At 31.1% G+C, this 18904-nt stretch overlaps 3 protein-coding genes across 4 annotated transcripts; 1 reads left to right on the top strand and 2 right to left on the bottom strand.

The window, feature by feature from the left end:
• The first annotated feature begins 503 nt into the window (after positions 1–503).
• Positions 504–5812, top strand: LOC120081888 (staphylococcal-like nuclease CAN1). Of its 2 annotated transcripts, none has more exons than XM_039037063.1 (9): positions 504–720; positions 897–952; positions 1044–1158; positions 2266–2382; positions 2473–2660; positions 2752–2808; positions 3693–3852; positions 4133–4201; positions 5421–5812. In XM_039037063.1, the coding sequence occupies exons 1-9, from the start codon at positions 580–582 to the stop codon at positions 5517–5519; spliced, it is 1002 nt and encodes a 333-aa protein (XP_038892991.1). In that variant the 5' UTR covers positions 504–579; the 3' UTR covers positions 5520–5812. The 2 variants fall into 2 exon arrangements, with proteins under 2 accessions (XP_038892991.1, XP_038892992.1); XM_039037064.1 differs by having other exon boundaries at positions 5386–5494.
• On the bottom strand, positions 5568–8554 carry LOC120081889. Its single transcript, XM_039037065.1, has 4 exons — positions 8017–8554; positions 6892–6955; positions 6739–6818; positions 5568–5669 (listed from the first exon to the last, which is right to left on the bottom strand). Exons 1-3 carry the CDS (start codon positions 8374–8376, stop codon positions 6757–6759), a joined length of 486 nt encoding a protein of 161 aa, XP_038892993.1. The 5' UTR covers positions 8377–8554; the 3' UTR covers positions 5568–5669; positions 6739–6756.
• A 4957-nt stretch (positions 8555–13511) lies between these two features.
• LOC120082222 (alpha-soluble NSF attachment protein 2-like) lies at positions 13512–17423 on the bottom strand. The gene is made up of 9 exons (XM_039037500.1): positions 17089–17423; positions 16453–16502; positions 16284–16356; positions 16042–16121; positions 15575–15726; positions 15263–15422; positions 15121–15168; positions 14627–14707; positions 13512–13853 (listed from the first exon to the last, which is right to left on the bottom strand). Exons 1-9 carry the CDS (start codon positions 17231–17233, stop codon positions 13773–13775), a joined length of 870 nt encoding a protein of 289 aa, XP_038893428.1. The 5' UTR covers positions 17234–17423; the 3' UTR covers positions 13512–13772.
• Positions 17424–18904: the final 1481 nt, after the last annotated feature.

Raw genomic sequence — 18904 nt, 5'->3', positions numbered from 1 at the left:
TTTCTTATGAAACGACTTACTCTTATCGATTAGTTTAACGATCTACGTGTGTAAAAATTTCATTAAATCTCAATAATATTTTTCACAATAAAAATTAGAAATTAAATTAGTACTCATTAAAATTCAAGAACTAAACTAACCAAAATTAAATCATTATTTTGATAAAAGTTGAATGACCACAATGATTTTTACTAAACAAACTTTCACGTCTTTTTTAATTAAAAAACTAAGAACGAAAAAAAAAAGAATTAGAAACGAAAACAGCGTCAAAGGTTAGTTCTTTTTAAATATATATTTTGCAATAAATCAACACCGCCCACGTGTCCCCTTATTATTAGATAAAAAAATCGCATAAACCAAAAAAACGATCACTTAACGGGACTGAATTCGAAAGTCCTCTTATAACAAATCATCATCAGCCACGTGTCTTCCTTCTTTCTCACACCTCTAGCAATTTGCAAAATAATAATAATAATAATAATAATAAAAGTCTTCAAAGAAGTTTGCTTGAGTCTTAAGAATTTTTTTGGGTCCAATTAATCAAACCTTCGATTCCCATTTTGCCTAAGGCCGCAAAAAATGGGGAACGTACTCGGGTTCCTCTGCGGCCATTTCTGCAACCCAAGCTCCGATTCTCAACCTCCTCACGGCGTTTCTTACGCCACCGCCGGCGTCTCCGCTCTCGCTCACGATCTCTTCGATTTCGAGATCACTTCGCAGGTAACGCTTCTCTCAATCTCAAGCTCAATACTCCACTCAACATTTCTGATTTACTCCACGTGTTGTGAGCATCGTTCCGTGATTTGAATTTTGAGTCGGATTTTGTCTTTTGCCCTAGTTCAATTTGTTAATTGAACGATCTGTTCTTTGATGTTGATTAATTTGTTTTCTGAAAGGTTCCTCAAGGTCTTAGTAAACATGTGGTTTCGTCGAAGAAGGCACAAGCGAATTGGTGAAGTATTTTTTTAGTATTTTTGTTGCGGAGTTGAGAGTTTGTGAAAGTAATCGTAGTTAGTTTGTGATGGATTTGTGTGTGTGTGAAGGTATAGAAAATTGGCTGATGCTTGGAAGTTGGAGAAACCTCCTCCACGAACGCCTGAAGAAGCATCTAGGCTTGTGATTCAGACGCTCAAGAGACACCAAAAGAAAGATGTCGAGGTACAATACAATTACGGTACAACAATCTAGTTTAATTTTATCATTGTTTACTCTGTTGCTTGTGTTGTTTGATTGGGAATCTGAGAACCTCTGCACTTCAAGTAGTTCAATTGAATGAATCGAAGTCATCCTTTTAAGTATGGACAGCTCTGAATCTAATAATCTCTGGAAAAATATGTTTTTCTTTCCATTTCGTGTTCAAAATTTTAGGATAGAAAAATTAGATATACATGGAAATTTAGCTAGATGACTTTGTAGAACAGTCCAAAATCTAATGGGATTGGGATCCGATGAACTGAGATCGAAAACAAATTATTCTGGTTTGGTATGTTTTTTAAATTTCTCCATTCTTGCATAATTTATAAAAAATGCTATGGCAAAATAAAATCACTACTGCTACAACTAAAAATAATAATAAATAAAATTAAAAAAATAGAAAAAAAAAAAAAAAAAAAAAAAACTTTTTGGTTCCTAATTGTGGGTCTAATTTCTTTAGTTTCTATGTTTCAAAATGTTACCTTATCTAGTCATTAAATTTTGAGTTTCGGTTTCAGGGTAACCCTTAGATTTCAAAATGTTATGATTTTATTCTTAAGAGATTTGAGTTTTGTTTCAATTTAGTTCCTAGATTTAAGATTTTATATTTTTAATCTTGATTTTTCATCAAATATTCATTTTGGATATTGGCATCGATGTCTATTAATTAATTTAAAATAATTATGGAGTGAAATTTTAAATTTAATTATAATAGTGATAGTGAAAATTGAATTAGTTATAATTCTTTTAATTTTTTAATATTATTTAATAGACATTAATATTAAGGATAAAAAGTGAGTATTTAATAAAAAATTGAAGTTAAAAAATTAAATCTTAAAACCTAGGGTCAATAATGAAACAAAACTCAAATTTCAAAAGTAAAATTATTATAATTTGAAATTTAAAACTAATTGAAACTAAATTAAAAACTAAAGAATTAAATTTGTAATATATTGAAACACATCCCCAGATGAAAAGTATATAAGAAAAAAAAAATGTAACATTAGTCTTCTATAAGCACTTTAAAAGGCATGTCAAATACAAAATCAAGTTCTCTCTGTTGGGCAACAGGGGCTATTGACTTTCTATGGTCTTCCTCTTCCTCATACTCTCGTCGAACTTTCTGCTCCGGCCCCAACCACCGCCTCGCTACCTGACGGAGTCAAGTTTGAGCTGGAGACACTACCAGTAAGTAATCAAAGGGCGATACTTCTATGGGAAATGACCAACCATTTTGATGAAAACATGTGTGTTCTGATTGTGTTGAATTCATACCAGGTTGATGCGAAAGCTGTAGCAGATGGTGATACAGTGACAGTGTATGTGAGTACAGCGCACACTAGAGAGTCCTCTTGTATTCCAATAGAGGTTCGAAATGCAGCCATTCAAAGATCACAAGCTAGAAACGCCAAGAACTTTGCAAAAGCTGATGCTCTTCACAAGACAATAACAGATGCTGGTTACAGGTATATGATCTCTATCTTTACTATATAACTTACAATTGGACTTTTTCAATAGGTTACTGAGATTCGATGCTTGTTTCTTCTTCCTCAAAAGGGTGCTTACTTTTCAGAATGAGGAGATTCTCGCAAGAAAATACAGAATTCGTCTCAGGTAATTATAAAATTATCCCTACTTGCATTAAATGCTTTAAACCTTATTTTGATAATTGTTTTGTCCATTTTTAAACTCTATTTTAGTTTATGTAATCTTAGCTTTGTTTCCTTTGATCCATGTATTTTCACGGTTCTTTCAAATCTCTAGGTTTGAGGTTATTTAAAAAATGTTACACATTTAATCTAAGTTTTGGGTTTGGTTTCAATTTATTCTCTAGATTTCAAAATGTTATAATTTTACCTTTTGTTTCAATTTAGTTCATATATTTTAAAATTTACACTTTTAACCTTGATTTTTTGTAAAATACTCACTTTCAATCATTATCGTTAATGTCTATTAATTAATTAAAAATAATTACGAAGTAAAATTTTAAATTTAATTTCATTAGTGATGAAAAATAGTAAAACTTAATTAAATTAATAGGCATTAATACTAAACATAGAAAATGAGAAATTAGCAAAAAATCAAGATTAGAAATGTAAATCTTATAACTTAGGGATCAAACTGAAACAAATTCCAATCTCAAGGAAAAATTTGTATTAGTTTGAAACCGAGAAACTAAATTGAAACTAAATTCAAAACTTAAGACCTAAATATATAACATTTGAAAACGTAGAGATCAAATAGAAACTACACCAAAAAACCTAGAGACAAAAAAAATATTTTACTCTATAATTTTTTTCTTTTTTTTTTAATCACAAATTTATAACATACACTGAGTTCCATAAAATAATATCATAACTTCATTGTAAATAGTTGTTTTGTAAACACAAGATGAAAATAAGATTTAAACCTGCAAATAGTTATTTTGTAAACACAAGATGAAAATAAGATTTAAACCTGCAAATTCCGTTGACCCTTGGTTGAACTTGATTATGCAGAGGAATAGATGCACCAGAAAGTGGAATGCCCTATGGTAAAGAGGCAAAACAAGAACTAACAAAGCTTGTTGAAGGGAAGTGTTTGAGAGTGCTTGTGTATGGTGAAGATCGGTACAATCGGTGTGTAGGTGACTTGTATTGTAATGGGAAGTTTATTCAGGTAATACTAAGGGTGCGTTTGGAATTTTCAAGTGTTTAATTTAATAATAAATCATTTTGAATAAAATTTGAGTGTTTGACAACTACTCAAAATAGCTTTTAAAATGTATATTCAATATTTTTTGTCAAAAGTGTTTAAATAAAAATGAGTTTTTCGAAAAACACTTTTTTTTCAAGTCAATCCAAATGAAACCTAATTTATACTATTTCCACTCTCCACATCGGTTATAGGCTTCAGGTTTGTGGTTATATAAGGATTAAGTTTTTGGTTCTCTCTACAGGAAGCAATGCTGAAAAAGGGGTTTGCATGGCATTACAAAGCTTATGATAAACGAGCAGAGCTATCAAAGGCAAGTTACATTTTGATTTCATTTTTTTAAAAACTTTTATCCTCAAATTTTTTATTCAAATTTGACTATATAAGGGTATGATAATGTGGATATAGTTCATAGCATATGATTTATATAATTAAGTCACATATCCGAAAGGAACAGTCTAAAAGAAAGACTAAGATCAAGGATGTAATTATTTGAAAAAAAGAAAAAGAAGAACATTTTTACATCCAAGTTTACCAACAGTTTTATAAATGATCAAAATCACTAATAAATAAATTGATACAAAAATCCTATCGAATTGAAATTAAAAACCCTTTTTGGATGAGAATCCTTAATCCTCAATCACTAAAACCACAAATCAACTGATTTCAACCCTAATGATTGGATTAGACGCAGATTGCCAAATATCTTGAAACAAGAACAAGTTCCTTGCCCCAAGATTTGAACACTACACAAATAGAATGATCAATCCAACTTAAATGTTCTTGACATGTAATTCAATACATGAATTACAAAAGTTCAAGAAACTCCCTAGCTAAACTTGAAAGAAGAAGCTCAAAGGCTAAATTCAATTAATCATAAAACTTGACTTATCAAAACAACCTAAGGTAAGTCTTAAATAACCTACCAATAAAAAAAATCCTAATGCATCGTAGTAAAAAGACAAAATTATCCCTACTTAAATGTCATGAAAAAAGATAAAATTGAAATATATTAAAATTACGTCAAATTTAATTAATAATTTGATGCATGGACGGTTGATATCACATGTCCTTAAAGTTAAATTACAAATTTAATTCTTAATAGTTTGAAGAATGTTAGAAGTTAAATATCTATGGTTTATAATTACAACTAATTTTACGAAGTTTGAATTTGAAGAACTATTTATGAGAATTTTATCAAACCATATAGACTATTTACAAAACTTTATGAAATCACGAAGACTAAAATCTAATTTTTAAAATCATTGAGATTAAACGGTTACTTTCTATAAATTATAGGGACCATATTTGCAACTTAATATATCTTTAATTATTCAAAATTAATTTAGTGTTTGATTGTACACTTTCTAATCGTTATTTCATTTCATACCATTTTGAATGATTAAAAACATATTTCAAAATGGTTAAAATAAGAGGAAAAGCACAAACACAGATTTCTCAACTAAGCACCTTTTTGCAACGTTGTGACATCTGCAGTGTGAAACCTTATATTAATTCATTATTCATAACAGTGGGAAAATGAAGCTCGAGCTAAAAGGGCTGGGTTGTGGGCTTCTTCAAACCCAGAGCAGCCATGGGAATGGAGAAAGGGAAAGCGTGAAGGGAAATAATGGCTGCTGTCCTGCTTCAATACGCAACACTTTATATATAACTTATACATGAAGTTTCATTTCATGTCTACCAAGGAGAAGCAGCCAAAACAAGGTCTCTTCTGTCTTTAGTATTTATCAACATCTTCAACATTGATTGTGAATTTGCAACTGAAAAGAAATGGAGAGATATAGCAATTGTTATACTTGTAAAATCATATGATTCATTCAATTTAAAAGTCCAATCTAGTTGTTGAAAAAAACAAAGCCATCAGGTTGGGAAATGCATTCACTATTCAAAATTTAATCAACCAGTACAGTATATGAACATGGGGAGGGTAGATTACAATGGCTAACCAAAAGGCTTTTGATAGAAAAGACACCCCATTTGACTGTTAACTTTGGCAGTGCAAGGAAAATGAGTAACAAAAATTAGGGGATACTACAATCTGTAGAAACATGAGTAATTTGATGAAAAATGAATCTAGCTTGCTAAATTACAATGATACTCAACAAAATGCAGAAGTTCCGAAAATATGCACTTAATTATCTTTTGATTAATCTCCTAGTTAAGAGTCGACATAGCCCCTATTTACGGCCTTACGATAAGTCACTAGTAGTTTTCTTATAGAGAAACAAACAAATGCTCAGGCACAACCACTGTATAACACAACTTAGGGCTTGACAGTATTTTGTTGCCTTTGAACTATTCAGTTCCTAGTTTCTAATATCATGACTCCACCCAGTACTTGCCCTACAAGCAGTTATGCGTAAGCACGTAACACATATTCAAAGTTATTTGTCTATCTTAGAACTAGATGACAAAATATCAGCAAGGACAAATGATTATTCTGCAAATAGTTAAAAAGTATAGTTTTGGAACCAAAATGGAATAAATTTGGAAGTTCAAGGGCTAGTATGGCAAAAAACCAAAAATGTTATATTCCTTCTGAAATTTGATTCTTAACTGTGCTTACATAGGAATAATACGTAAATAAAGGACAGCAGAACATAAATAAAAGCAATCAACAACGAAATATTAATATATAAATGAAAGAGATATCTATCAGGGGAGGTGAGAAACGCAAAACAAATTTTACTTTTCCACAAATTAACATGGGAGATAACTCGTTCTCCTTTTTCTTTTTCAATAACTCATCTACGCTGAGTTTCACATACATGAATTAAAACTACATGAAGTGTTCAAGTTAGAAAGGTTCACATTCAGAACACGACTTACTAAGATTAGTGAAAAGGATCATCTGACATCATCTTGTTTCACTCTCCTATCGCTTGATTCTGAATCGGTTGCAAGATAACCTAAAGAACAAAAAAAATTTAGAAAGCGATGCCAAAAGATTATTGCCAAACAGACTCTGGAAGACTGGAATACCTGGATGTCTATCGCTTACTTTCCAAGCCTGATTTTTTGAAGCTCGATTAATCCAAGCAATTCCCTTAGTTCAGATATCAAACAATTATTTAGCAAGAGGACAGGATTTGTTTTTGTTAGGATTCTCCTAACAAGGAACACAATAGAAAATACAAAGATAAGACTATATTGCAATACCAAGAGAAATTACAATATCAATAGCTTTTCACAATATCAATAGCTTTTCAAGAAGGTTATGTCTCTTCCAAAGCCCCACACTGAACAATACCAGAAATCTTTCTCCCCTCTAAGGGGATCGATCGGCTCCCCTTATTACCATGACACCACTATACACTTACTACTATCCTATTAATATTCGCAACACATCCCTTGCACTCTCACATTTTTCTCTCAAGGAAAGTTTATGCTTATCTATTAAAAAGTGATTCTACTAATCATGATTCATGAACAGGTGTGGAAAAAGAAAAGAGAACCATGCCACAAAAGAACTCCAGCTGAGAAGAAAACACTCTGATCTCCGATTTTCCTAAATATGCCATTAATCACATTCAAATTCAATTCAATGTTTGATATTACACATTTAAACGTAATTTTCATACCATCAAAATTGAGTTTGAATGACTAAAAGCATGTTTTTAGAGTGATTTGAACATTACCTATTTCAAAATCAATCCCAAACATGTCTTTTAAGGCACAAACACGAGAGACGTTAAAACCTAACCAAATGTCACACCTACTAAGGACTCTCAACTCTTACTTCTCTCAAGCCAAATATTCCGACGTACTAGAAGCAAAGAACAAACCACGCCCCCTATCTCAATAGGAGAGCCGAAAGAGAACCTTCTTCATCATTGAGCAACACAACAAAACACAACCTACAATAACCTTAGCAATTAGCAGCTCAAAATACACACCAATTGTATGGAATTCTAGAATGAACTTCATCCCAAAATTAACTACATTCTCTTATCCTAGAAGTATTTCACAACCCTTTCAAGGAACAACCGAAACTCGTTTTGTTTTTCCCCTTAGATTATACGAGAATATCCTCTCTAATTCCCCAAATACATACGCAAGAAATCAACACGAAATCTCGAAATGTAGAAAGCAAAAAGAAGCGCAAACCTTCTGAGTGTCCTTAGGAACTCCATAGCCAGAGCAAAACATCTGGCCAACCAAGACCTGCATCGACGTATCGCCGGCCCTGGCCTCCTTGAGCGTGTCCTGAAACCACCGCTTGACGCAGTCCGAAACCACATCGGCCAAAGGAGTCCGATGCGCCTCCTCCTTCTTCTCCTCCTCCATGTTGTTGTTGTTCTTCTTCAACTCCGAGATGACTCGGACGGTACCGGAGATCGGAGTTTCGGGCGGCGAAACTCGGATCCGAGACTTGGGGTTAGGTGTGGCTGATTGGGGCTTCTTGGAGGCGACGACGACCTTGGCGAATTGGTGAAGGCGAGTTGGCGATGGAAGCGATTTTGCCATCAAACAACGGAAGGGTTTCGAGAGAATTAAAACTCCCAGTTTTCGCCTCTGCGAATCTCAAGCTTCGATTTAGAATAAGATTTGGTTGAGGAGGGAGATGATACTATTTCAGTCTCTCTCTCTTTTTCACTTTCATTTTCCTTTTTTCTTTTGCCTAAATTATAAACATATAAACCAAACATAGAACTCACGTAGGAATGTGTTAGCCATGACTCAAAAAATCCAATCAATTGAGTTAATTTTAAATAGTATATTGTATTTATTTACTATACAATTATTTTAAATATTTTTATTTTTTTTTATTTTATAAAACTAGTCTTAAGCAAACACCGAGTCCATGGGTATTTGAACTCGAGTATCCAAGAAAAAACATAATATTTGATAGAAGAACAGGAAATCTTTTTGAACAACATGTTATAATAGGAAAGCCTTATATCTTGAAATTAATTCATCAAGTTGACGATAAAATATACAGAAGTTCTAGTGGCCATTATGCACTTGTTACACAACAACCCCTTAAAGGAAAGACATTAATTTTTTTTATTAATTTATTTTTCAATAACTCCTAAAAATAATTTTTAGCATATGGAAAGAAATTTTTTATAATATATATTGAAATTCAGTTATTAATCTTAATCCAATATATGAAAATAATTAAATAACATTTTTATATATTAATATTTTACTTATTTTTATAACAAAAATTTAAATAAATGATTTGATTAATTCGAGCCAACTCAACCGGTTGGTTTGGGTTGGGTTTGGGTTTGTTATTTAATAAGAGTTATTTTGATTGAAAAAATTTACAACTCAACAAAATGGGATAGTCTAAAAAGACTTCAACTCAACCCACGAACGAGCAAGACATTGAGGTTTGAATTTCTTACCCCTATTATATTAAAAGAAAAGAATTATAACAAATATCCTTGAACTTTTTTTCTATTTATGTCACCTACCACATAATTTCATATTTCAATTTTCATCCAAATTTAAGAAAAAGAAAAAGAAAAATCATACTCCAAAGGTATTTTTGAAACCTTTATGAAAGGTCAAAGGTAATATTGCTTTTTAAATGTATATGAGTATTTTTTTTAAACAAATGACCATGTTCAAGGTATTTTTCAATAATTTAACCTTTTCCTTGTCTCATTATTATTAGGCTAAATTATCTAATAAGTTTCTATTATATAATGCTGACAAAATCATCGCTCAACCGACATAAAATATGTACTCTCGATTCAGAGATCATGGAGTTGTAAATGATGTCAAATATGCCTCTTAAATTCAAATAAATTCAAAGGTATAAATAAAACTTTCAAAGATGGATAATTGGAACATAGCTTAAAGTTTAAAGCTATTTGGTAAAATTTGACCTTACTATTATGGGTTAAATCACAACTTTATTCATTAAACTTTAGGTCAGTTTGGTCTATGATTTAAAAACTATAATAGGTTCTTCAAATTTTAATGTTAAAGCTTTCAAAAGTGTCCATAGAATCCTTAAGCTTTTAAAACTTTAAATCAGTTTGGTCCATAAGAGTCCTTAACTTTTAAAAATGTCACATATATAATTCCATATACATAATTTATAAGGTATTACTTTCAATTTTGTGTTTAATTGGTCCTACAATTTTAATTTTGTGTTTAATAAATATTTTGACATATTTAACATTTTTTAAAATTCACAAACCTACTAGATACAAAATTGACAGCTCGAGGTTCTATCAAACATAAAATTTAATTTTATATCTAATAGATAAGTTATTTTCTTAACATTTTCAAATATGTCAATGACCAAGACAGCAGATTAAAGTTCAGGTATCTATTAGACATTTTTAAAGTTCGAGAATATTTTATACTTGGCCTTAAGAGTTTGAAATCTAAACATGTAATTTAATCTTTTTTTTTCTTTTATTTTAAACTTAAATCTTATTTTGGTCTCTGAACTTTTAAGATTATTTTAGTTTTGTTTCTAAACTTCCAAAATGTCCATTTCGATCCCTTAATTTTTATAGATTCTATATTAGTCCCTGAAATTTTAGAAAATAACTAATTTTGGTTTGTACATTTATTTTGATTTAAACAAATTAATAACAAATCTAGAGGAGATATATTGATGTGTTATCATCATGAGCATGATAACACAACAAAAAGCACCGTAGTTCATACTAGATGAACATAGATACTTCATGACAAGTTTGAGAGTAATTCTAAAATGGTTAAATCATTTTTGTCATTTTTAAAAATTTATTCTAAATCATGCTTTCAATCATTTAAAATCAATTTTGATGATATAAAAATTATATTTAAACATATAAAATTAAACATTAAAATAATTAAGTGATCAAATGAGTGTTTGAAAGTGATTTTAATTATGACAAAAGTAATTTTAACAATTTCAAAATCACTTCCAACCATGCACTCAATCAAAGATGAAATAGTTGGTCATGAAATTGTTATTCATAATGCATATGAAGAGATCATGGCAGCAGCCCAGACGTCTAAAGTGTTCTTTGGGTTAGTGGAAATGACAAGGCTTTAGCATTTCAGGATAACATTGTGCTTGCACAAATAATAAGTAAAGTTTAAGATGTCGATGTCGGTGGAATGTCAAGATTTCAGTCTTATGAAATTGTCAATGGAAGTACCGATAAATATTTATAGAAAAAATTATAAAAACAAAACATTCAAAGAAGTTATTTGAACCAATAAATAAAGATTTTATATTTTTAAAATAAATTAATATGTTTATTGTTTATTTTGTATTCAGATTACAAACATTTTGTCCCGTTTGGTATCTATTTCGTTTCTTATTTTTTGTTTTTGAAAATTAAGTCTGTTTCATCTCCATTTCTTACAACGATTTGCATATTTGTTAAGTATAATAATTGAATTCTTAGTCAAATTTTTAAAAATTACTTTTTCTAGTTTTAAAAAATTGGTTTTATATTTTAAACAAATGGTAAAAGATCAATAATAAAGGAAGCAATTTGCATGTGGAAGTAGTGCCTATGAATCTATAGGCTTAATTTTTAAAAATAAATATAAAAAATTAAATAGTTACCAAACGGGGCATTTGTTGCTTCTTTTTTATGTTTTATGGTCTTTTTTACGATATGATGAAAATATTGACTCACCTCATGTGAATCCATGAAAATGTAGAAATGTTGATAGGAATATTGATATATAGACGAAAACTTAATACCACGACAACAAATATCTTCCCAATTTGGGTAGAAACTCCCTCATTGTGTGGCAACTATACCATCGATTTTGTGGGTGTACACAGTTGAGTTGGGTGGGGTTACGGGAACTGTTTGAATCAACAAAAATAAAAAAATGAGAAATTGTGCAGGATGGCCAAAACAGAATATCCAATTGAAAATATGGCCATGTTCTGAATTGTATGATTTATGGAAAAAAAAAAAAAAAAGATGTGTAGTGCCCAAGCCCAAGGGCCTAAGACATCGTTTGGGGTTGGATCGGACCGACCCAACCATCAATTACCGAGCCCATAACACAACCCTTTTGAGTCTAGCTCATTGGAACACAAAAAATTAAGGTCGAGCTTGTATTGAGCTTTATTGGATTAACTCATTAAATATTAATTATTTAATTATTTAAAAATATATATGTATATTTTAAGTTTTCTAAATGAAATGTTAGTAAAATTTATTCAATTTATAGTTTTTATTAAATTTATTTTGTATTTTTATAACTTTTTCTTGATTTAGTTATTAATATCGTAAAGTTTTATTTAGTATTTAACTTTCTCAAATATTTGTAATTAATTTCTAATACTTGAAAAGAAAATTATGTTAACTAAAAGCTATAATTATTAACTATGATATATCTAAATATATTTTAAAAAATAATATTAAAAAGTTTGTTCTTTTTTTTTTTTTTACATAAAATGTAGTATAGTAAAGAATCATACACTATAAAGCATGGCTACAGGATACGGATACGATTGGATGGTGATTCGTTAATTTCTAAAAAAACTAAGATATGGATACGTCTAAGGATGAATCATTTTTTATATATTTCTAAAAAACGAGGATACTGATATGTTGAAGATACATTTTTTTTTTCTTTAAAAAAATCTAGGATATAAATAAACTTAGCATACAAGTTAATAACAATAGCACAAAATAAAATACAAACACTGAAATACAATACAAAAAAGCAACATATAATATGTTGAAGTACAATAATTAATAAAATGCAATTGAAAAGTGACTCATATTACAAAGAAGAAGATGAATATTAGGGAGAGAAATATGACTGTTGAAGATATCCAAATGGTTTATATTTTTGTGGACTTTGTAGGGACTCGAATGTGAAGATGGAGATTAAATGATTCTAGTATCAAGTTTGGTCCGTTATATTTTTCATTTTTTAATTTTGGACTCGAGTAGTGAGCTTGAAATAGGTTGCCTAATTTTAGATTAGGAAAAATAGATGAGTTACTTGTCTTTTTTCTTAAAAAAAAAGTACGCATAGAAATAGATACGTCACGCGTATCTAATACTAATTATTTGTCTCACATGAAATATTTGTGCTTCATAGATCATACACATATGCACGAATTATTGTAAGTAATGGTGGCCCAATAATAAGTTCGTTCAATCCAAATAATGGTGCTCTGTATTCAATCCAATAAATAAATGGGTTGGGTTATTTATTTTTAGGGGAATGAGGCCAGAGAAGAAGGCCAAAAGTCAACATAAAAGAAAATTGCAAAAGTAATACAAATAGCAAATTAGACATTGAACTTTTGTATGTAACAAAGCCTATCTCGATAGTTTGAAATGGGATTTCTTGCGAGTGTAGATCCACCTGTTTGTTTGATTTTAATATTAGTATTTTTTAAATATCTAATTTTAGTCCCAATATATTTTGAAGAAAATAGCCTATGTGAATATATTTTCAAAATTTATAATAAAATTTCTAACAAATAATAATTTTTTTTTGAAAAAATCAAGAATAAACTATTGTTGAGACTAAATTTAAGTTTTGTTGGATGAACAGGGGTTAAAATTGAACATGTCTCAAATATAGGGACCAAAATAGTATTTGAACCTTTTACTTATTACTGATGACTTCAACTTCTAATAAATGATACAAAATTGCCCTTCAAAAGGAAATATAGTACAAAATTATATATATTTGGACATAAATGTTTATAGAGATTTGGTTATGATGACAGAAAGCAACATCACAGGCTCACAGCTTCAAGGATACCTTTATTCATCAGAACCCAAACCAAGTCATTCAATAATTAATAGACAATGCCAGTTGCCAAAAAAACAAAAAAACAAAAACTGGACATAGAACACACAAACTCATAAAAATGATCTAAAACATAAGGATGAGAAAAAAACCAGCATATGATTTTAGGTAAGATCATCCTCTTCTAGTTCTTTAGCTTTCAGTTTATCCTTCACCCTTAACAGAAGGGTTGTCTTCAATGGATCCTGTCAAATGCACATAATTCATTGGTAATTCTACCATAAGAAATGAAAACAATATAGTCAGAGTGTTGCAACTCCCCTCGGTCGATCCCCAATGATCATACTACATTTCTGTGTGAGCCCTCCGATTGTGCATGCTTATTCTAGGAAGGGTAAGAAAGGTATTTCACAGCGAGCAGAGGAAGTGCGCGTATGGTCGGCGAGTGTGGGGCAGCGCGTTTGCAGGGGTTAGGAGGAGAGGTTCCCAGCTCTCTCCACTTGAGAGAATAGCTGGTGTTTTCTTGTTTCTGGACATATTGTCTGGGTTGTGATCGAGCAGGATATTTCACTATATATGAACTATCAAAGCGCATTTGGTACTTACTTCCCTCTGTTGTGTGTTTTTTTATGTTATTTTCAGGTGATTCCAAGTTCGATACCTAACATTCTCCAGATCTAAGAGTTTCAAGAAGCAACTTTGCAGTTTACATATCAATATCATGTTACTTTTTTATTTTTTTTATTTTTCTAGTTCTTTCATAATATCTGTGAGTGTCCGAGCTAGCTTGTGCATACGTCGATAAATCTCACAATACAACTCACCTGGCTCTACAACATTTGACTGCCAAGAAAACTTACAGAATATTAAATCCTAGGTAGGTGGTCACCATGGATTGATCGAATTCCCTCCAGGTCCTTTATTAAACTCCCGACCCTCATTAACAATATCGTGTTGCTTTATACAGTTCCCAAGAAACAATAATATTAAAGTTGAGTAATTAAGTATATAATCTTACCAGTGTGGTCATGCTATCAAATTCCTTGACAACATCAGTAAATTTTGCTACATCTTCCTCATCAATTGCAGAAGCAATGTCCTGAGGTAAATATGAGAGAAAAAATATAACATGAAAAAGAAAGAAGATGAGCGGGTGCCTTAATCAAGAATCAGTACAATTTTATGCAAGATATGGGACAAATCAGCAATACATGACGATGTCTTCAATCAATAAGCAAGCCAGAAATGGGTAGAACCATTAAACTAATTGTTCAAATTTCAACATACATAAAAAAGCATTAAATTGCCTTTAAAAAAAACAAGCATTAAACATATTTGTTTAGATTTTTGGATATAGCATAGATTTAACATGGAAACAGAGAGATACTTGTATGTAGCTCAAACTTTAGGCTTTCTGAATCAAATGAATACTATCGTGCCTTGTATAAAATGTTATCAAACATGTAAAAGAAAGAATAATATATCAGAATTCAGGGAATGAACATTACACACCGCTAAAAGCTTGTATTCACGTGTCCCTGAAAAAGTAGGATCCAAGTCCTGCAAAAGGGAAGTAATACATCAAACTATTTTCCCAGCCTGTGGGCAGGACATAAATTGCTAGGAGATAAGAGAGATCGAGTCAAGAAAAGACCTGATAGTTATCCAATGCTTTTGTAATAGCAACGATATCACCTTTGCAAAGCTGGCAAATTCCAGCATTAAGAAGATGCCCTTTCACTCCATACTTGAGCAAGTTGTTCTTGAGAGAATATTTTGCTATTTCTTCGTAGATATCAATTGCTTTCTGATATCTGGAAATTATGTTACCATATGGAAGGTTAATACAAGAAAACAAGAATATAAAGATTAAAACCATTAGATTGGTGGTAGCAACTAGCAATACTAACAACGTTAAAAAAATTGTTAAAAGAGCATACTAACTAAATATATTAAAGTATCTTACTGTTCTAACTGTGCAGCAAATTGTGCAACTTTCTGCTTGCATTGGTTTGCTGAAGTTGTCACTTCTTCATTTTGGAAAAGGTCAGCAGCCTTTTCAAAGTAATCGATTGCTTGCTCAATATCCTGTTCTGACTCGTACAATTCAGCAATTTCCTGCACAAGCGAGAAGGTACATCCAAATTTCAAGTCATGAATTGGACATGAGGTACTTGTTTAATTTTTTGTTAATCATATGATGAAAGAATTCTGCGTAAGTAATTGCCAACATTTTATGCAAGCAAAGTAAAGTCTAAAGGGACCTAATGTATGATACTTCATAACAATTTCTAATCAAGAATTAACAGCCACAAGAATAGGACCCAAAAGAAAAGAAAAAAAAATGCAGAGCGTAACCTAGCTAAGTAACCAAACATTTTAGATAATCAAAGAAATCAAAAAAGCACTTCATGTACAAGAATAAGAATATACCTTGTAATATCTTGCCGCCATATTGAGTCTTCCAATGTCACAAAACAAATTCACTGCTTGCTCTATGCAAGATATGGCCTCTGCATCAAAATAACAATTGCAATTTGGAAATAAGTAATTTACCCTACAATAATGGCATACTCGAATTAACATAGTTTCACTCATATAAATCACATTGAAGTATCGAATGTCCCTGAATGGACTTTACGTTATTAAACAATCATATTATGAACCAGTACTACCTCTAACAGATGTTTTCTTATAGCAATTGCCCGCATCGACATAAGCTTGAGCTGCTTCATGCTTGCTTTCCATCTTTATAATAAAAACAATGCATTTTTCAGTAAAAGAAACAGTGTAAAATAAAGGAAGCTGACGAAGCGTTTGATCTCACAAACATGAAGCACCAACCTTCAGATGACAATTTGCCAACTTTATATATGTTGATCCTGCTTTATCCCCTGCAAAACCACATCTACAGAGATTAAAAAGCCAATGGATGACAGTAAACTAAAATAGACAACAATGTAATATTCATACAAGCAAGAACACAGCTAACGCAATAAGGCAATGACCAATTAAGATGACGGCCATAATGCATCGAAGAGGGGCACAATACTTCTCTTCGTTTATCCTTTTCACTTTCTCTTCTATTTACCTCCTAAATTTCTAAACCTCCATAGATTATATATAGGAATAGAACTTTTCTCCTCATCATGAAAATTTCTGGGTCCGCCCCCAAAACACAAGGATGCAACAATGCCGATCTATCAAAAGTTCAAACCATCAAACTATTGATTTCCAAGCAAAAAACTCTCGCATTACCCAAAACCATCGCCAGAAAAACGAGAAAAATCATATCGAAAAGGAAGCGAAGAGGGATAAAACACAAGTAGCCAGCCACAATCAAATTACTCATCAAAATGATCAAAACAAACAAACAACAAAATTAATAGTATCCAATATGTAGCAGTGTTTAGGGAAAATGAAAATAATAAGAACAGAGGGAAATACATAACCAAAAGGAGAAAAAGCGATTAGCAGTACATGATTTGGAAAGCTTATAAGAATTGGCGGCTTTATCGAAGAGATCTGCGGCATCATCGTACTTGGAGCCGAACAATCCCCAACCACTGAGCTTCTTTTCTGCTTTGGCTTCGAAATCCTCTGCTCTGGCCAAATGATCCGCCATGAATGAATGTGAATCGAAGAATTGGGAGAAGAAAACGAAAAAAGGATCGAAATTAAGAAATGGGTTGTGATTGTTCTTGCATAATTTGGTGGGTTTTGTCTTAGAAAGGCAAAACTTTCTTTACGAAACTGATTTTGTTGGATCAATCGGTGAGGAATGTTCGTCCTCGCGTTTACGCGTAAGCTGCTACTGAAGTTGAACTTTTTATTTCTTTGGCCCAAATGTGAAATCTCTAAAAACTCCCCAAGTTTTTTTTTCCTCCAAAAAAAACTCATTTTTATTTAAATATCTTTTATAAAAATTATTTAAAATACGCTCGAAATTATTATAAATGATTACCAAACACTCTATTTTTTTTTCTAAATTTTTTATTTTTTAAATTAAACACTCTACCCTCAAATTTAGGAATAAATCAAAATAAATGGTTTTTTTTAACCATATGTGAGACAGGAGAATTTAATACAGATACTATGTCGGTTGAGCTCATATTGGTGGTTGCTTCATTTCTTTTATAAATTATACTATGTTTTTTTAGTGCAAATATTAATTCACACTCTTGAACTTTGAGGATTGTATTAATTTAAAATTTGAATTTTCATAAGGGTATGAATTTAAATCATGAACTTTCATAAGTATATCAATTTAAACCTTAAAGTTTCATAAGTGTATCAATTTGAACCCTTCATTGTATTTTATTTGGATATACTTATGATAGTTTAGGATTTAAATTGATATACTTATGAAAGTTCAGGGTTTAAATCGATAAAATTATTAATTTTGGATTTAAACTGATATTACCTCCTCAAGGTTTAAATTGATATAACTATTAGTTTAGAGTTTAAATTATTAATTTTAGGAGTTCGTAAGCATTGGTTTAAGAATGGGTAGCTCTTCATTGTTGATCTTAGTGTTAAAGCATTGATTTAAGAATGGGTAGCTCGTCATTGTCGATCTCAGTGTTACTTATATTGGTGTTAATTTGTTTCAACAACATCTTGTGCTTATTATCGTCCAAGGCATTCTTCTACTAGCTGATGCGGATTTTTTTTATGATGATATTTTGATGTCTGGTGTGAAACTCCTCCTGTTACTTATATTAGTGTTAATTTGTTTCAACAACATCTAGTGCTTATTATCGTCCAAGGTTTTTACATCTAAATCACAAGATTTGCGTGTTCTCTTTTTGCTCTACTAATCTTATGGTTGAAGTTAATGTTAAGTTACTGTGGTTATCTGTTATTTGTGTAAATGTGGTCTCTATATCAGGGCCAGTTGCTAAAGACTTTGGGCATGTGTTATATGTTATCTAGTGTTGGCTTTGGTTGTTTTTGTAAGTCAAACAAAAGGGGGAGAATGAATATGGTCGTTCTAAACTGGGTTTGTTTTCTTTGCTCGATGGTTTTTGGTTGTGTGTACGTTGCTCTAGTCTAGTTGGTCTGCTTCCGCTGTCGTGCCTTGATGATTGGTTTGTTTTGCCTTAAAAAATAGCCAAATGGGGAGAATGTTATTGCAGTGTGGTTGCCTAATTTTATTACAGAAAAAACTCGAGCAACATGTTGTAAATCATGTTAAAGGCATTGTCATAAACATTGTTACATGTCTGACAATAAATTCTACAGAATATATTTTTCATATTTGTCTGCGTGATTTGCAGATCTCCATATTTGCATT

The sequence above is a fragment of the Benincasa hispida genome, chromosome 7 (assembly GCF_009727055.1).
Source record: "Benincasa hispida cultivar B227 chromosome 7, ASM972705v1, whole genome shotgun sequence".
Lineage (NCBI taxonomy): Eukaryota > Viridiplantae > Streptophyta > Magnoliopsida > Cucurbitales > Cucurbitaceae > Benincasa > Benincasa hispida.
This window is presented reverse-complemented; position numbering and strand designations above follow the sequence as displayed.

Coding starts and splice junctions, on each gene's coding strand:
- LOC120081889 (XM_039037065.1), bottom strand. CDS start 8,376: ATGGCAAAATCGCTTCCATCGCCAACTCGCCTTCACCAATTCGCCAAG. Junction 6,956..8,016: donor TTCCTAAGGACACTCAGAAG/GTTTGCGCTTCT, acceptor ATCTGAACTAAG/GGAATTGCTTGGATTAATCG. Junction 6,819..6,891: donor AGTAAGCGATAGACATCCAG/GTATTCCAGTCT, acceptor TTTGTTCTTTAG/GTTATCTTGCAACCGATTCA.
- LOC120081888 (XM_039037063.1), top strand. CDS start 580: ATGGGGAACGTACTCGGGTTCCTCTGCGGCCATTTCTGCAACCCAAGC. Junction 2,661..2,751: donor ATAACAGATGCTGGTTACAG/GTATATGATCTC, acceptor CTTCCTCAAAAG/GGTGCTTACTTTTCAGAATG. Junction 4,202..5,420: donor AACGAGCAGAGCTATCAAAG/GCAAGTTACATT, acceptor TATTCATAACAG/TGGGAAAATGAAGCTCGAGC.
- LOC120082222 (XM_039037500.1), bottom strand. CDS start 17,233: ATGGCGGATCATTTGGCCAGAGCAGAGGATTTCGAAGCCAAAGCAGAA. Junction 15,727..16,041: donor TGGCGGCAAGATATTACAAG/GTATATTCTTAT, acceptor TCGCTTGTGCAG/GAAATTGCTGAATTGTACGA. Junction 14,708..15,120: donor GTGAATACAAGCTTTTAGCG/GTGTGTAATGTT, acceptor TATTTACCTCAG/GACATTGCTTCTGCAATTGA.